The 16,256-nt window shown below is 49.8% G+C and overlaps 1 protein-coding gene across 3 annotated transcripts in view; it reads right to left on the bottom strand.

The window, feature by feature from the left end:
• Positions 1–16,256, bottom strand: part of STAG2 (STAG2 cohesin complex component) — a 1,493,174-nt gene that overhangs the window by 910,931 nt on the left and 565,987 nt on the right. For all 3 annotated transcript variants that reach the window (XM_078688751.1, XM_078688750.1, XM_078688752.1), the window contains one exon: positions 7,992–8,099. In XM_078688751.1, coding sequence (XP_078544877.1) covers positions 7,992–8,099 — 108 coding nt within the window. The remainder of the gene's footprint in view (positions 1–7,991; positions 8,100–16,256) is intronic.

Below are 16,256 nucleotides of genomic sequence, written 5' to 3'. Positions count from 1 at the left end.
AACTCGAGGGGTGTGCCGGCCAGACCACGCGTTGCTCGGACCTGCTTTGTGCGCAGTGACCATCAGCCGGCTGAGAACGAGCTGCCAGCGGAGCGTCTGCTGGGGCCTGAGAGCATGCGGCGGACTGGTAGCTGGGAGGTGCGCGTAGGGCATACTAGCCGCTGCGGTGCAGCCCAGCTGCAACACTTGCGGATTTCAGGCACGGAGAGGCCGGACGGCCAGCCAACTTCATGAACATTGGTGGCATGCGCCAAACTCTGACCGGAGGCGCTGCTCTGCTCTGTGGGCGGCGGGAGCTACCCCGTCTGGAGTCATTCGATTCACAAACAGTAACGCAGTGAGTTGTATGACTGAGGGGGGAGGCTAGCCTGGGGGAGCCATGCTCTGCAAAAATAACTGTTATACACAGCCGCAGTTACAGTCGTGGAGGGCGGGGATTCATGGGCTGGAACTGATGGAAGAGCGTTATTCCCAGACTGTGTGCTCACAGTGCGCATAGGCCGTGTGGGCTGTTTTGGTGACACCTGTGGAAACTCGCTTAGGAACGCGGGACAGTGATAGCGGTCACCTTCCCAGGCAGATATTTTGTGGCGGTGCTTGAATTAAATGTGCAGCTGCGGATCCTTACTTGACCTGCCTATCTGTGTCTGTCTGTCTGCCCGCCATTGAGAAAAGGTGCGGATATCAGTGGGTGCTAGATATTCTACTGCCGGCTCCTTCAGCTGCTCCCTGCAGGTTGGTGGCACATGCAATGCAGCTCTGCTGCTGGATGCGGGAATATGCGTGGTGAGTGGCAACGAACAGCTTTGGGCCTAGACAGTTTGGGGGGCACCTGCTGCCTGATCCGACTTCAGCACAGTGGTAACACCAAGTGGCGAATTGACGGCCCTGCCTCTGAGCGTGCGCCTCTCAGTGAAAGACACAGTGCAGGAGGGGTCTGAGAAGAGCTGCTGCACTGGTGCTGCAGAGGAGCTACCAACATTGCGGTACTGGGCTAATGCACACTAGTTGATATGAGACTGAGCCATAGTGTATAGATCCCTGTACACGTTCCAGTGTGTTGTACTGCTGAAATGAATTGCCAGACCACTGGAGGTTGTGGTGCAGAGGTTGCGGTTTGTAACTATCAGTGGCAAGATGGGTAAACCGGACAAGCAATTGCAGTCCACGCTCTCGTTTCAATCTAAGCGTCTGAAGACAACGCAAACACAAGCAGCGTCTGATACGGAAACGGATATGGAATCTGGCGGTAGCTCCAAACTGGAATTTTTTTATTGGCAATGCAACAGAGTCTTCATACTATTGATGGCAAAAATAGATCATTTAAATCTGCGCATGGACACCATGTCAGCGAAACTGGACAAGCACGGAGTTCGTCTAACGGAGGCGGAGCAACGCATCTCAAACGCTGAGGAAAAGGTGGAAAGCGTCACGAAATCCTGCACTGAGGTGGAGAAAATACTAGAGGTCATAAGGGCTAAGAACGAGGATTTGGAGGCAAGGTTCGCCGCAACAACCTGCGCATCACGGGGGAGCCCGAATCAACCAACACGGGCAAATTGAAACTCTATGTAGAGGACATGCTCACAACCATGCTGGTGCGGAACATTTTTCCAACGTACTGGTGGTGGAAAGGGCGCACCGGTCTCTCGCTCCACATCCTGTTCCTGGTGCGCCTCCGCGCCCGATCATCGTGAGACATATTAATTACCGCGACAGGGATGTGGCCCTCCGTCTTGCAAGGGAGATGGGCACTACTAAATACCAGGGGCTGGAGGTGGCGTTGTTCCCAGACTTTACGGTTGCGTTGCAACAGACCCGGTGAGTTTCAACAAGTAAAGAAAACATTGCAGGATATAAAAATTCAATACGTCATGTTGTACCCTGCTCGTCTCAAGATAATGTATGGGAGCAAACCACGGCTCTGCATGACTCCGAAAGCCGCTATGCACTTTATTAAACAATTAGAGAAGTGAGATGCGGCTAGACTGGCTGGTGATGATGCGGACAATGAAGATTAGCATACCGCTGCAGGTCGTAAGCTGATTCTGTTTGATATAGATGTGAACAGTCACACTTTGCTTAATTGATATTTATGTTGCATCTGTCCATAGCCAGAACGACGCTGGTCTGGGACACTAGTGAAGGACTATACTGTGCTCAGTTAATACATGGAGGGGTGTGTGTTGGAAATGTTGTGTATTGCCAGGATGAATCTAAATTTACAAAAGGTATACGAGTTGCTACATTGGTGATGATGCCGGTCATATAACTATGAATGCCCATAAAGTGTTAGATATGTCATTGGGTGAGGGATGGGTGGTGTGGGACAATGTTTCCAATACTTATTAGATTGTCTATTTTAAGATATTTAATCGTCCCTCTGCTCCCTGGCACGCATGGGTAGCACCGCGCTATGTAATGGATTATAACTGAGTGATATATTATACTGTTTCTGTTGATAGATGTGGATTTATAATCGAATGCCCAACGGTGGATGTCACTGTCTCGGGATCCCGCCGCTACTGTTGGGCATAACAGCATAGGATGTAGGAAAGTTGGATGTGCTGGGGGAAATAATAGACTTGCCCCGACTCCCCCAGGTACCAACATGGGGGTCGATGGGCAGCTGGTGTCCTCCATGAGGGTACAACCCACGCAGTTTTTCAGGGGGTTTATAGGCGGTGAGAGGGATATCTGCTCACGGCGGGAAGGGGGGGGGTGACTTTGTTTCTGACTCTTTTTGTATTGGGTACCTTAGCATGATTGGGATGCTTAAGTGGGTGGGGGGCTTAGTTGGGGGATTGATCCAAGGCTGTGTTTTACAAAGCAGAATGCATGAAAGTGCAGAGTGTATTGCATATGTCACAGGTACAAAGTGTATAGCTATTACTAAGGTTCTGAGCATCATTGATGTCACTGGAGGGTGGTAAGGTAACATGGATAACGTGGAATGTCAGGGGTTTAAACAACCCAAAGAAAACCAGGCAGGTGCTAGCATTCCTGGATCTGCACAATGTACAGGTGGCATTGTTACAAGAAACCCACTTAGACAAACAAGTGGCCACTAGATGCGTGGGTGTGAAATTAGCATCGTCTTACTCCTCCCAATGCGAGGGGGGTTATGATTTTGGTTAAGAAAAATCTTTTGTTTGAAACGTCACATGTGGATATTGATAATGATGGTTGATATATAATAGTGCAGGGGAAATTGTGTGGAATGATGGTTACTATACTTAATATTTACGGCCCCAATGTTGATGACCCTGAATTTTACGAGGTGTTCTGGAGCAAGGTCTATAGATTGCAGCCCACCGCCATGGACTGTGGAAGAGATTTCAATGTGATACTGAAGCCGGCTCTGGATCGTCACACCAATTCAGACCCTTCTGTTAAGAAGGATGCGCAAGCTATTAAGAATGGTATGCAAAACGTATCCCTCATAGACATTTGGAGATTGAGACATCCTGGGGCATGGTAAGGTACGAGTCACTCTTACGCACATCATAAGGCGCTCGACCTCGGACCTGGGGATCTGGGTTCGAGTCTCGGTAACAACGCCAAAACCTCCTGTGATTCTGGGCAAAATCACCTAATCTCCCCGTGCCTAAAAATGAATGTGTGTCCTCATGTAAAACGTAACTTGTGCTATGTAAAGTGCTCAGATACCAGATTCGGTTCGGGTCTAGTTCGCGCTATATAAAACTCTACAAATAAAAAAAAACAACAAAAAAAAATCCTGGTCCCGCTTGGACTACTGGTTGACTACTAATGACAAACTCGCAGGTTAGGAATGCTACCCATTTGCCTAGGACACATTCTGATCACTCCCCCTCGTTATTCACTATGATTATACCCATGTACACACCACCGCTGTTCCAGTAGCGATTGCAATCTTCTGCTCTACAAGATCAAGTGTTTCGGGAGGGTGTCAGGGAAGCCATTTTACAATACTTTGAACACAACTTAGGCGCAGTAGAAAGTCTAGGCATTTTGCGGGAAGCGTTTAAGGTGACAATCCGTGGGGTGTGTATAGGGCTCCAGGCTGGGGTGCTCAGATCACTTCGGGAGTCTATGAAGACCCTTGAACAAGAACTAATAGGGCTCGAGCGACAGTATGATTGTGTGCTGGATGCTGCTACGTTACCGACCATTCGATCAAAGATCACTGAGTATAACAAATTGGCAGACCTGGAAGTGAAGCATATGGCCAAGCGTTGGACGGCTAGGTACTATGGTGAGGGAGGACGACCAGGTAGAGCGCTGGCGGCTAAAATAACTGAACCCTGGGCAAAACACAGTGTAGTGCAATCAATTAGTGTAGGGGGTAATAGGCATTGTGACAACAAGGGCATCATGGCCTCTTTTGTAACTTACTATAAGGATATGTACAGCAGGAGGCAGACCGCCAATGAGACTGAAATAGCGCAATATCTCGCAGATGTGGCCCTAGTATGGTTATCGAAAGGACAGCAAGATTTTCTAATGCATCCGTTGACCTTGGATGGAATAGGCGACGCTTTTAATGCACTGCCGAATGGCAAAGCCATGGGCACAGATGGACTCCCTTCGGAGCTCTACAAAGAATATCTTGATATACTGGCACCTCACCTTCAAGCCATGTTTGAAGATGCGTATGAACAGCAGAGGATACCTAACACGCTCCGAGAGGCGCTAATTATAGCCTTACACAAACCACGTAAGGAACCTGATCAGTTCGAATCATATAGGACGCTATCTTTAATGAATATGGATGTTAAAATCCTAGCGAAGGTCCTCGCAACTAGACTGCAGTTATTACTGCCTGAGATAGTATTGCCAGATCATTCTGGATTTGACCCTGCCCGTTCCACAGCACACAATTTGAGGACGCTTTTTGCGGTAATGCACCTTCTAGAGCCCACTCAGCCTGCAGCGGCAGTCCTGTTGGCCGCCGAGAAGGCATTCGACTATCTCCTGGCGGTATATGCTGGCGGTGTTGCATCGAATGGGGGTGCCGTTCATATTTACTAATTGGATCAAGCTGCTGTATACGGCTCCAGTGGTCCGTGTCCGCATCAATGGTAGAATGTGACACATTCCCGATTGGGCACGGGACAAGACAAGGATGCCCTCTGTCACCTCTTATATTTGCAATAGTGTTGGAGCCCCTGGCCTGTATATTGAGGCAACGGCATGCACAAGCAGCGCTACGCTTTCAACAGCAACCATTGGTGGTGTCTATGTACGCCGACAATATGGTCTTGTATGTACGCGAACCTGAGATACACTTAGAGCAACTTATACGGGAATACATTAGATTTGAATGGCACTCAGGTCTGGGCATAAATAGGAACATGTCAGTTGTGTTCTCCTTAACAGACTGTACGAAACGTGTGCAATTAGAATACCCAGTGGCATGGAGTGACGAGCCGGTCAAATACCTGGGAGTCTGGGTTCATAAAGATCCACAAACTGTTATACGCACGAACTATGGGACTGCGATAGCTCGTCTAGAAGACCAAGTCGCTAGGTGGATACAGCTCCCGTTAACGTTTGCAGACAGAGTGGCTCGGCTTAAAATGGTAGTCCTCCCGAAATTTTTATATTTGTTAATATACCCATTATTTTGCGGCAACATTTTTTTACTACACTGCGTGGGATACTGATCACCTTGGTTTGGGGAAGGAAAAAGCCAAGCATTAAGTGGGAAGTGCGGATGCTCCCATATAAGAAAGGTGGGTTCCGAGTGGCAGACGTGCAGCTATACTATCTGTGCGCGCAAGCCCAATATGCATCGTATTGGCAGAGTGCGCCGCCATACACACCACATGTGGCGGTTGAGGCGGGTGCTGTCCACCCAATACCACTGAAAGCAATGGTGTAAATGACACTAATGTCTTTGAGAAAGAGGAGATTGACACGGTGCAATGCACAAATCACGCTTGGAGGGAACTTGGGAAACGTGCCCGGCGGCTGCCACTATACGTGCCAGCAATTCCGCTGCTCAACCATGGGAAGATAAATGTGACGTGAAGCAGGGTCACTAAAAATGTTGCAAACAGCAGGTAAGTGCACTATGGGGGATGTATTTCCAGATGGTGCATTCATTGAGCCTCAAGCCTTCTCAAGCGATGGGGACGGGTGTATTATGTCCACCTTTATATACAGTAGACTGCGAGCAGCGATTAAAGCTTTATATCCCTGATTTTCTACTGAACCCCCTGCCCTTGCGGCACTACAGCACGTCTACGTCACACAATCCAGGGCTAAAATGATTACACGCTTATATAATGCCTCACAGGAAGATGAAGTCGATGTGAGTGTGGGCCCGGTGGGTAAATGGTACGACATATTGCTGCAAGCACTGACTGAAGATGAATGCGACACATGTTGTGAACTAACTGGGCAATTCAATGCAAATGGAAATTTCCGCCTGATTCACTATAAGTATGTTCATCAGATGTACTATACGCCAGCGCAACTTAATAAATATGAGTTGCTGGACTAGAGTAGCTGTAGGCGATGTGGGGCAGTGGTTGCAGATTTTCAACATCTAGCATGGAGCGGTTTTAAAGTAGCCGAATTCTGGGGGAAAGTAACTGAAGCATTAACAGATATGGTGGGGGAACCTTTACTTTGTAATATAACCATTTGCCTTCTGGGCAATGTGATGCACCTTAAAGCATGTAATCGCAAACTGGTTGCTTTGGCACTATTATTGGCCAAGCGCAAAGTTTCAATACACTGGGACGGTAGACCAGCACCACGATTTCCGCATTGGCTGAAAGATATTGCATACTGCCGAGACGAACTTCTCTGTTATGGGGAAGAACTACCAAGAGCCTCTAGACCGTGTGACATTTGGGGGCCTTTTACTGCCTATGTATTAGCTAAATTGCCTGACTGATGACATTTCCTGCATTGATGGTATTGTTTAATATGTAACTGTACGATCTGTGATGCTTAGTAACAAAACTGCTTGTGATGAGACTATACCAACTTACGGCTATGACACTGTACCAATTTGATGCTCTGTATTCTGTACTGTAATTATAATGGACATGGGTTTTGATGCTGTTATATTATGAAAAGCTATAAATAAAATTAAAAACGGATGAGAAATGTACAAGCAAGAAGTTAAAAAAAAATATTGCCTGTTGATAGATTACCGGAAATAGTTTTAGGAGTAGAGCACTAGCGGTTCAATTTTTCATTCAACTCATGGTAAACGACCCGTGTTATGAAATTTTGTAGCATAAGTGCAGTTCAAAGACTCTCTAGCTCATTCACTGTAGTTCAGGTCATACCAATAGATTCATGCAAAGCACAAAGTACAATGTTAAGTATTTACTAGCATTCCAAGCTTGGTAATGGGGAATATTTTAGGTCTTTGAATCAGACAGGAAAAACGCACCCAGTGATCAGGAAAACCATTCTTGAATGGTGATGTAGAAAGTTAAGTGCACAGGGGTCAGTTACTATCTAGCTCAAAATGACCTAGCAACTGCTTTCGGAGAAGCATTGAACTGCAAATAAAAAATTAAAAAAGACATGATCTACATATCCATCAAAGTGTGGTATGAAACACTACTAGAGAGCATAATATGCGATACGGTTTGTCACTTGCAGTCATAGGGCTCATTTCATTGTAAAACCAATGCAACTCTGTTTCTCTTAGAGTGGGGTACAACCTCTTCTAAGCCAACATAATAGTCATCAAATAGTTGGTGTCTGCCTTCCATTTTAAAAGTCTGAGAAACAAAATTGAAGGTATAACAGTCAATAGGATTTGCGAGAGTATTTATGTGGCAAGAGTGGTCAACAGACATTATGGACCCGTTCAATGGCCAAAAAACAGAAACCATAAACCAAGTAGAAAACTTCAGAGGCTCCAAAGCAACGATTTGAGATTAACACACTGAAAGTATGGAGGTCTCACCTCCTCATTTACAACAGGGTCAACCATGATTTGATTCTAAACTAGATATAGAAATATTTTGCTTTATTACTTTTTATACAGAAACTCTCCAGCTGAAACAGCAACTGGTCGGTGAGCTGAGTAAACCAGATGGTAAACATTTTCACAGTCCTCAGCAGTCAAAACTTCATCGCTGCTTCTAAGGAAAAAGTAAACAAAATAACATTTATTGAGTTCTTAAGAATAAAGAAACAAAATTCAAATAAAAAAAATGTACAACAAATCAAACTTTACAGTCTTCATTCATTTATAAACTACACTTTAAACAGTTTAAGCAACCTTACTTCAACATCTTTCAATAAGAGTTGAACAAATTACCTTCTGTAACCATCAATTTAGTGGATACTGAATTTATCTGTCGATTCCTCAATTCATGAATCCTCCTGGGTACTAGACTCGATTCAGAACCTTGAAGTAGTGCTCTCACTAACACGTGACGCATTGGCTTACTCAAAACGATGGTGCGCTTGCGGTCATTCCCCATTCTATCATAGGGCAGAAGTTGGTGTTAAGGGGGAGGAATCTGCAGGTAGACAGATTATCCTCCAGACAGACTTATCAAAAGTGAGTAACTTTGCTCTCAAGGATACTTCTACTAGCAGATTCTACACCTGATTAATCTGTACCATAGCTGCCCCCCTAAGAGGTAGGTCCGAGAATAGATGACCAAAAAACAGGAAATAGGACAGGACGGAAACCCCATCAAGAAACATACCATCTTCAAAGCACAAAAGCCAAACAGAAGACAATCAATCAGGAACAGCATCAACAAACCAACAGAAGGACAAAAAAAAACAAAGGCAGAACAACCGTAGCCCCAGAGTGGGACAACAGTCACCAGAAACCCCAGCAGAGCACCAGTAATAAAGAACCACTGAGGATGGTAGCAAGTCCAAATGAAACCACCCCGTTTAAGGCACTTAAGGGTCCAACAGTGCATGAATACTATCACAACCCCTACAAAGAGCACCAGGAACCAAGTCACAATAGTACACAGGGGTCAGATTCTACACAGAAAGGAACAAGCTAGCAGGATACAAGGCAAAAAACTAACAGCATCTCAAAAGACATGCATGGGGGGGGGGGACCAAACACCACTACTTCCAGAAAACAAACATAGAGAATATGATCACGTACAGGTAAACCAGAGCAAATCCCAAGCCCCCACACTGAATACAAGACCCCTTCTCAACAGCCATGTACCTAGAAACCCACAAAAAGTGAGAACCAGTGGATAAGAACCACAAAACAATACACAAAGATTCACTCTGCACATGAACACTCTTCTTTGCACCCTTTTAGAGCAACCGTTGATTGATATGTAGTCTGTATTTACACATATTACTCATTTGCTATTCAAAAATGATATAAAGGTGATTTCTTCCCTTAAAATAAACATTAGTGGGGGGCATGGCCTGGCAGGCTAAGATAGCGGTTGCACCTTGAGTGTGCTCATGGACCCCTCCGCTATCCGCCCGTAATTTGCTCATCCTAGTTGCCTTCTGGCCTTGAAATGTGGCGCCCTCACTCCGCCCACCTACCTGGCTGTGGTCCTGGCTGTTGACACTCTGGGCACCAGCACTTCCTTGAGATCGTTTGAAGCTCCAGTCGGCTCTCGCTTCTAAGATGGCAGCCGCCCATTTTTCCCACTCGCGACCTGCCACCAGGGATTAAGCTGCCTGGGTTCTGGCAGCGATCTCTGCACCGGCCTGGAAGGTCCCTGGGCAGCGGCCGGCTTCGGCAGTGCTGTGGAGGTCTGGACGCCGCCTGCTTCCTCTTTCATTACGGGCAGTGATTTCGGCGCGGACTCTGGCTGCCGCTGACCCCCCTGCTGTGGTGGTGATCGCGGGCGTGAGGCTGCCTTTTGCCTTCTGCCTGAGGCTGCAACGTTTGTGGTGGGTTCCCCGCGGCGCTGCCACACTATCAGCCGTCACTTCGGAAGGCTGGGTGCGGCGCCGCTAGTTTTGAAATAGGGCTAGGCCTGAGGAAAGGCTTTGACTCGGTCTGCCCCCTCCTCCTTCCTTGCCGCGGTGGAGGTTGGCTCCCTGCCGCGGAGCTTGGCACAACTGCAGTGCGGCGCTGCTCCTACGGCCCCCGGTAACGGCACTGCTCCTGCAGCCCCCCGGTGGCGGTGCTGCTCCTGCCGCTCCCCAGTGACGGCAGAGCTCCTACGCCCCCCCAGTGGCGGTGCTGCAGACGGGCTGCCTCCTGACCCCCGCCCGCGGCTGAGCTTATTGTGAGACATTTGGAGATACTCCTGCTGCACTCCTATCATGTCAGCCGTCACCCCGGACTACATGGGCCTAGTCCTGGGAACGAGGTGAGTCGGCACTTGAGCCTTGCAGGTTGGGCAGTGGCCTATGGGAGGGCCTTGACTCAGTCTGCTTCCTCCTTGTTGCCTTCGGAGTAGGCTGGCTGCCTGCCGTTGACCTTCATACAACCGTGATGCACTGCTGCTCCTGCGGTCCTCCTTTGATGACACAACCTGCGGGATGCCTTCTGACCACCGCCCACGGCGGAGGTATTTGCGCCGGAACATTTGTGGCTGGGTCATTGGTGGCCCTGGATGCTGGGTGTCGGCCTAGAAGAGGGGCAGACCAGGCAATTGGAAGACTTGAGGAGCGGTGAGTCCTGGCAACCAGGGAGGGGGGGATTCTGGGAATGCTGTGAGCGAACACCCCCCCCCCCACCACCACAACCCCCCCCCCCCTCACAACCCTCCCCCCCCTCCTCGAGCGCCTGGCCTGCTTGCGTGACCTGAGCACCGAGAAGATCTACAAGTGGTTTGGCCTGTCGCTCCTCCCGCCTCTGCTGTGGGTCCGACCTCCCGGGCCCTGGTACTTTGCCTACCGACTTGCTGAGACTGTGTCACTACTTCGGACTGGTGAGGAGGTTCTGCCTGCGTCTCCTGGAGCGGGCCCTCCAATGCCCTTGTCCCCGGTTGCCCTGTCTTCCGGATGCAGTCCTTGGCCCTGTTGTATCCTGGTTTTTCCTTGCGACTTGTGCATCGGCTGTCACTGCCCCGCCTCTGAGGAGCTGTGGCACGCATCGAGCGGCATTAGGCCCTGTAGGCTGACCCCCTTTGGCTCCTCCTGATCTGTCTTGGGGCACCTGCTGGGGTAGTTGTGGAGGGGGGGTTTGGATAGACAGGGAAGCTCCACCGCCTGCGGATCTGACAACTATTCTTCAGGCAATGCATGCCTCGCAGTCCTCTGTGGAAGGCAAGATTGTCGAGGTTCGAGTTGACATCACCCTTATCCAGCAAGATCTGAGGAATGCAGTGGCCAGTATTAGGGAGACCAAGTCACGCATATCCACTGTGGAGGATGAGGTCCAGCAGCTTAAGGAGCAAGTCACACGTCTTCAGTCTCACGCAAGCGAGAACTGCATCGGAGGGCGGAAGAAGGGGAAAATAGGTCCCGCCGCAACAACCTCCACCTGGTGGGGTTCCCGGAGGGGGTGGAGCAGGGTCGCCCAGCGGACTTCTTGGAAAGGTGGCTTCGCTCGTGGGTCACCGAGAGCTCCCCCTCCCCGTGGTTCGCGATCGAGGCCGCTAGGCCGCCTCCCGGGGCAGCCCCCAGGCCCATCATCATGCAAATTCTTAATTTCAAAGACCGCATTTCCATCTTGACCGAGGCCCGCAAGCAGCAGTGTCTTCGTTATGAAAATCATACCATCATGGTCTTCCCTGACTATACTCGGGAGGTCCAGGGTCAGCGCCGCTCGTTTGGGGAAGCTGCGTGCCCTCAATATACAGTACAGGCTCCTTTTTCTGGCAGGCCTAAGAGTGGTGTTCTTCAACAGGACCCTAGTCTTCGATACCCCTGAGGAGGCTTGGACTTGGGCCACTGAGGAACGTCCCCTGCGGGCCAAAGACCGACACCCATCATCTGGCGGAGTGCTTGGTGGGTCTGGCATCCGGGAGGCTCCTGACTCCTGGCCCCTGGCCCCCGGCCCCAGTGCAACCGCTCACGACGACAACGTGGCCAGCGGCGGGCCCGATCAGACTCCCTGAGGGGTTCATCTCAGCAGCCGACTCCGCTTCCTGGAGAACCTTCGGGGGTGCAGCGGTCTGGTTCATTGGGCCGCTTGGATCCTGGGAACACCTCACCCCGGCATTCACCGCTGGACCTCCCCGACACTGACCTGTCGCGCAGCCCGATGCTCATCAGGGACCCCGCATGAGCCTGTCTCTGCCTGCCGGGATTGGCTCAACAGCTGGAGAAGGCGGCACATCTCATCATTGCTCCAACTCTAGACAGACTTAACTATGCACATCCGGCAAATAGGAGGGGTCCACTTTTTCCAGTCCAGAGTATTTTAGTTTGTTTTTTGCTAGTTTCCACTGTTAGGGTGACAGATGCTTCCGTTCCTGAAGTATAGGTGGAGGGCTGGGTTCAGGTGGGGGGGACCGTTGTCCCAAGTTTTTTTTTATGTGTGCTTATGCCAGCACTATTGCCTCATTCACAGACATCCACACAGTGACCGACATAGTCAGTCTATGTCTTGCAACCCACGTGCTTGAACCACTATGCTCTCTGCGCGTGCTGGGTGGCCGGCCATCACACCAGCGTCTCCATGTCTAACAACCGAATCGGATTCACCACACTTCATATTATGTCATGTAGTGTTAACGGCCTCCTAGATAAGATTAAGCGTACTGCAGTCCGGCGGTATGCCCACCGACACAATGTGGACATATTGCTGCTTCAGGAGACTCACCTGGTGGGCAACAGTTGACCCTTTCTAGCACGCTATGGATATAGTGTGGTTTGGCACTCAGGGTTTACCCGGGGATCTCGCAGGGTGGCGGTTCTACTGCGCCGCGCGCTTTCGTTTGTTGAGCGAAAAGTAATACATGATCCGGGAGACTGCTTTGATATTCTGGAGGGGAACATTGGAACCCAACCCTTGAACCGGATAGCCGTGTACTCTCCCCCTTCTCTCTTGGTATCCACGCTCTGGTGCCTTGCTCCACTAGTAGTCGTCCTGCCCCCAGGGACCACTGTAGTTGGGGGAGGAGGGGGGGACTTTAATGCGGTTATGAACCCGGACCCTGAGTTTCCCACTCCACACTCCTTTCGTACTGGGCCGCGACTCAGGGTCTGGGAGATGCCTGGCGACTCTGGCATCCAGGTACTCGTATGTTCACGCACACATCGGCAGCCCACCACTCACAGGCCAGGTTAGATTATCTGTTTCTTCCAGCCCTGGACTGTCGGTCGATCCAGGAAATCACTATCATACCTAGAGGCATATCGGATCAATTCCCCAGTTGCAATGCGCCTGGGTAGTCTCCTGGCTTCTTCACGCCCGGTCTGGCAGCTTAACTCCTGGTTTCTCCAGGATAAAGACTTCCGGAAGCACGTGGGGCTCGAACTGCGTCACTACGTCGCCGATAACCAAGGCTCGGTTTCATCCCCTGGTACCTTGTGGGAAGCCGCCAAGGCAACTATACGCGGGTTTGCCAAAGGCCAACTTAAAATTCAACATGCGGAACAGGAGGCCCGGCTCACGCTCCTGGAAGCCCAAGCTGCCCGGCTGGAGGTCCATATGCCTGGAGAACGAACGGAGGCTCCGCATCAGAGGTTCGCATTTCTAAGGGATGAGCTCAGATAGGCCTCCATGGAGTCCGCAAAGCTGTTAAGGAGGTCCTCCATGGCGAGAGTGTATGGGTGGGGAGATAAAAATGGGAAGCTCCTCCACCGCTTAGCCACTTATCCAATGGCTAACCGTATTATTCCTGAGATGACGGATTTCCATGGGAACACCCATCAGGTCCCCACGGAGGTGGCCCAATGTTTTGCTTCATACTATGCTTCTTTGTACTCTGCCCAACCTCCATACCTCGCTCTCTCGGAGCTCCTCCAGAGTAAAAGATTCCCCCTCACGCGGCTCACCGACGCTGAAGCAGAAAACCTTGATCTCTTGATTACTCCGGAAAGAAATCAATGATGCTATCTCCCGCATGGCGGCGGGTAAGATGCCGGGACCAGACACATCGTACCGGAAAATGTTGATACCCATCTCCTGGCACTGTACCATGAGGTGGTAGACAGCGGTTCCTTTCGTCCTGAAACTGATTTGGCCACCATTGTGGAGATTCCTAAGTCTCAGCCCCCCTCTGTCCACTGATCTGATTACCGCCCTATCTTCCTGATCAATTCAGAGCTCAAAATCTTTGCTTCGATCTTGGCACAGCGCATACGCCCCCACCTAAGCACATTGGTCCACATGGACCAATGCTGCTTTATGCCCGACCGAGGTACTAGGCACTGCCTTAGACTGCTCTACCTTGCTCTGGCGCACTGACAACAACTGACTCCCTATCTCTCATTGCTACTCGTGGATTTCGAGAAAGCATTTGATTCCGTGGACTGGTGGTATCTGGAGGCGGTGTTGTCGGAGATGGGCTTTGGGGCCCCCTTTCGCAATATGGTCAAGACCCTTTACTGCAAGCCGCGGGCCCAGGTGATGGTTAATGGAGCCCTTTCGTGCCCCTTCCCCATTGGGAGAGGCACAAGGCAAGGTTACCCCCTCTCCCCCTCCTTTTCGCATTAGCTATGGAGACCTTTGCTTCTCTCATCCGCGCGGACCCACTCCTCACGGGGTGGCAATGGCCTGGTCTGGGGGAAGATAAGATGGCCCTCTATTCTGACAACGTCCCGATCTTTGTTGGACCCAGCTTGCTCAGGGCCCAGATGTCTCCGAGCGGGTCTCTGGTCTCAGATTGAACGCGGCCAAGTCGATTCTGGTCCCTCTTCATCTGTCAAGAGAGTGTTTCGATTGGCAGTCCTCGCTCCCACTCCAGCGGCAGGCGTTCAAGTACTTGGGGTTCTGGGTGACGCTCCTCCCTGAGCTCGCATGGTCTCTCAATGTCAACCCTCTGGTGAAGCAGGTTTGCGCTGACCTCCTTCGTTGGCATACGCTGCCACTGATCTCATGGGCAGAATCGCTCTTTTCAAGGTGATGGTCCTTCCCAGTTTCCTCTATATGCTCCAAAACATGCCCCTCGTCTTCTCGCGGTACTGGTTCCGTGAGATGGATGGCTTGGCCACTAAATTCCTGTGGTGGGGTCGAAGGCAGAGATTGGCTCTCAATCAATGCAGGATTCCCCCCTTTGATGGGGGTTAGGAATGACGAACCTACATCTCTATTATCTAGAGACCAGGCTTCTTTCCGTACATGACTGGTTCAATGGTGATTGGGCGGATCCGGCTTACCTCCTGGAACTGCATGCGCTGGGTTTCTCTGGTATTCAAGGGATGCTCTACGGCCCTGCCATCCCCCACACTCGGCGGCAAGTTACTCGTGGGGTGTTTTTGGCATGGCGAGCCACCCTTCATCACATCTGGGCAGAGAAAGGGTTAAACGTGCTCTATAAATAGTTACAACAATTGTTTTGTGGGAAATTTGATCTATGATTTAAGGTGCTCCAGGATCACTCACATGGACAGGACTACTCAGTGCCTCACCATCAATAAAGATCCCATGACGGAGAAGAAATGATTTACTTAAAAATATCACCAGTGTACTATCACTGGGATCTTGTATAGACAAAGATGCATGAACCCTTCCCAGTCACGCTGGGAATCCTCAGTAACATCACACATCAGTAAACCGTACTAAAGGGCGATAGGCCCAACTAACTCTACTTTCCATAAGGGCCACCACACGTCAGAATTTGTGGCACCAGTAAGAAGGATAAAAGATACAGAGCCTCTGACAAAGGGGGTGGGTTGCATGTGACTAAAAGATACCAACAATCGAGAACGAGTTCCAAGTAACTAATCTCTTCATCAGAGAATCTTTCATAGATTCATATGCATGTATGACAGTCGCCATAAATGAATACGCTTTGATTAAATTGGGAAAATTAGGCTCACCTTAACTGAAGCAGGTTGCATTATAATAGTGCTTGCCCCAGTAATTAGTCAACTGCTGAATTCACATACAGGCAGTAGTGCTTGGTGAAGCAAGCCTGCCATTCTACATGGCTGCACAGTAAATGTCTTGTAAAGGCACTGCAGCCATACTTCTAGTGGAATGGGCTCGCATTCTGCTCTGAAGTGGATGACAGAGTGACAAAAGATGATGCAGGCTAACAGCCAATTTGCAACTGCTTGCTTCGATAATGAATGACCTCTTCCAGGATAGTCAAACGATACAAATAACTCTACCAACATAGGGAAGTCCTTCATTTTGTGCATGTAGAACCTGATGCACCAGTAGACATTCAGTGAGTTCAAGAGTCTTTCAGACAGGGTAGTATAAAAAATGACCAAAGGATAACAAA

The sequence above is a fragment of the Lissotriton helveticus genome, chromosome 4_1, assembly GCF_964261635.1.
Source record: "Lissotriton helveticus chromosome 4_1, aLisHel1.1, whole genome shotgun sequence".
NCBI lineage: Eukaryota > Metazoa > Chordata > Amphibia > Caudata > Salamandridae > Lissotriton > Lissotriton helveticus.
The sequence above is the reverse complement of the archived record's forward strand: the minus strand, read 5'-3'. Positions and strand labels throughout refer to the sequence as shown.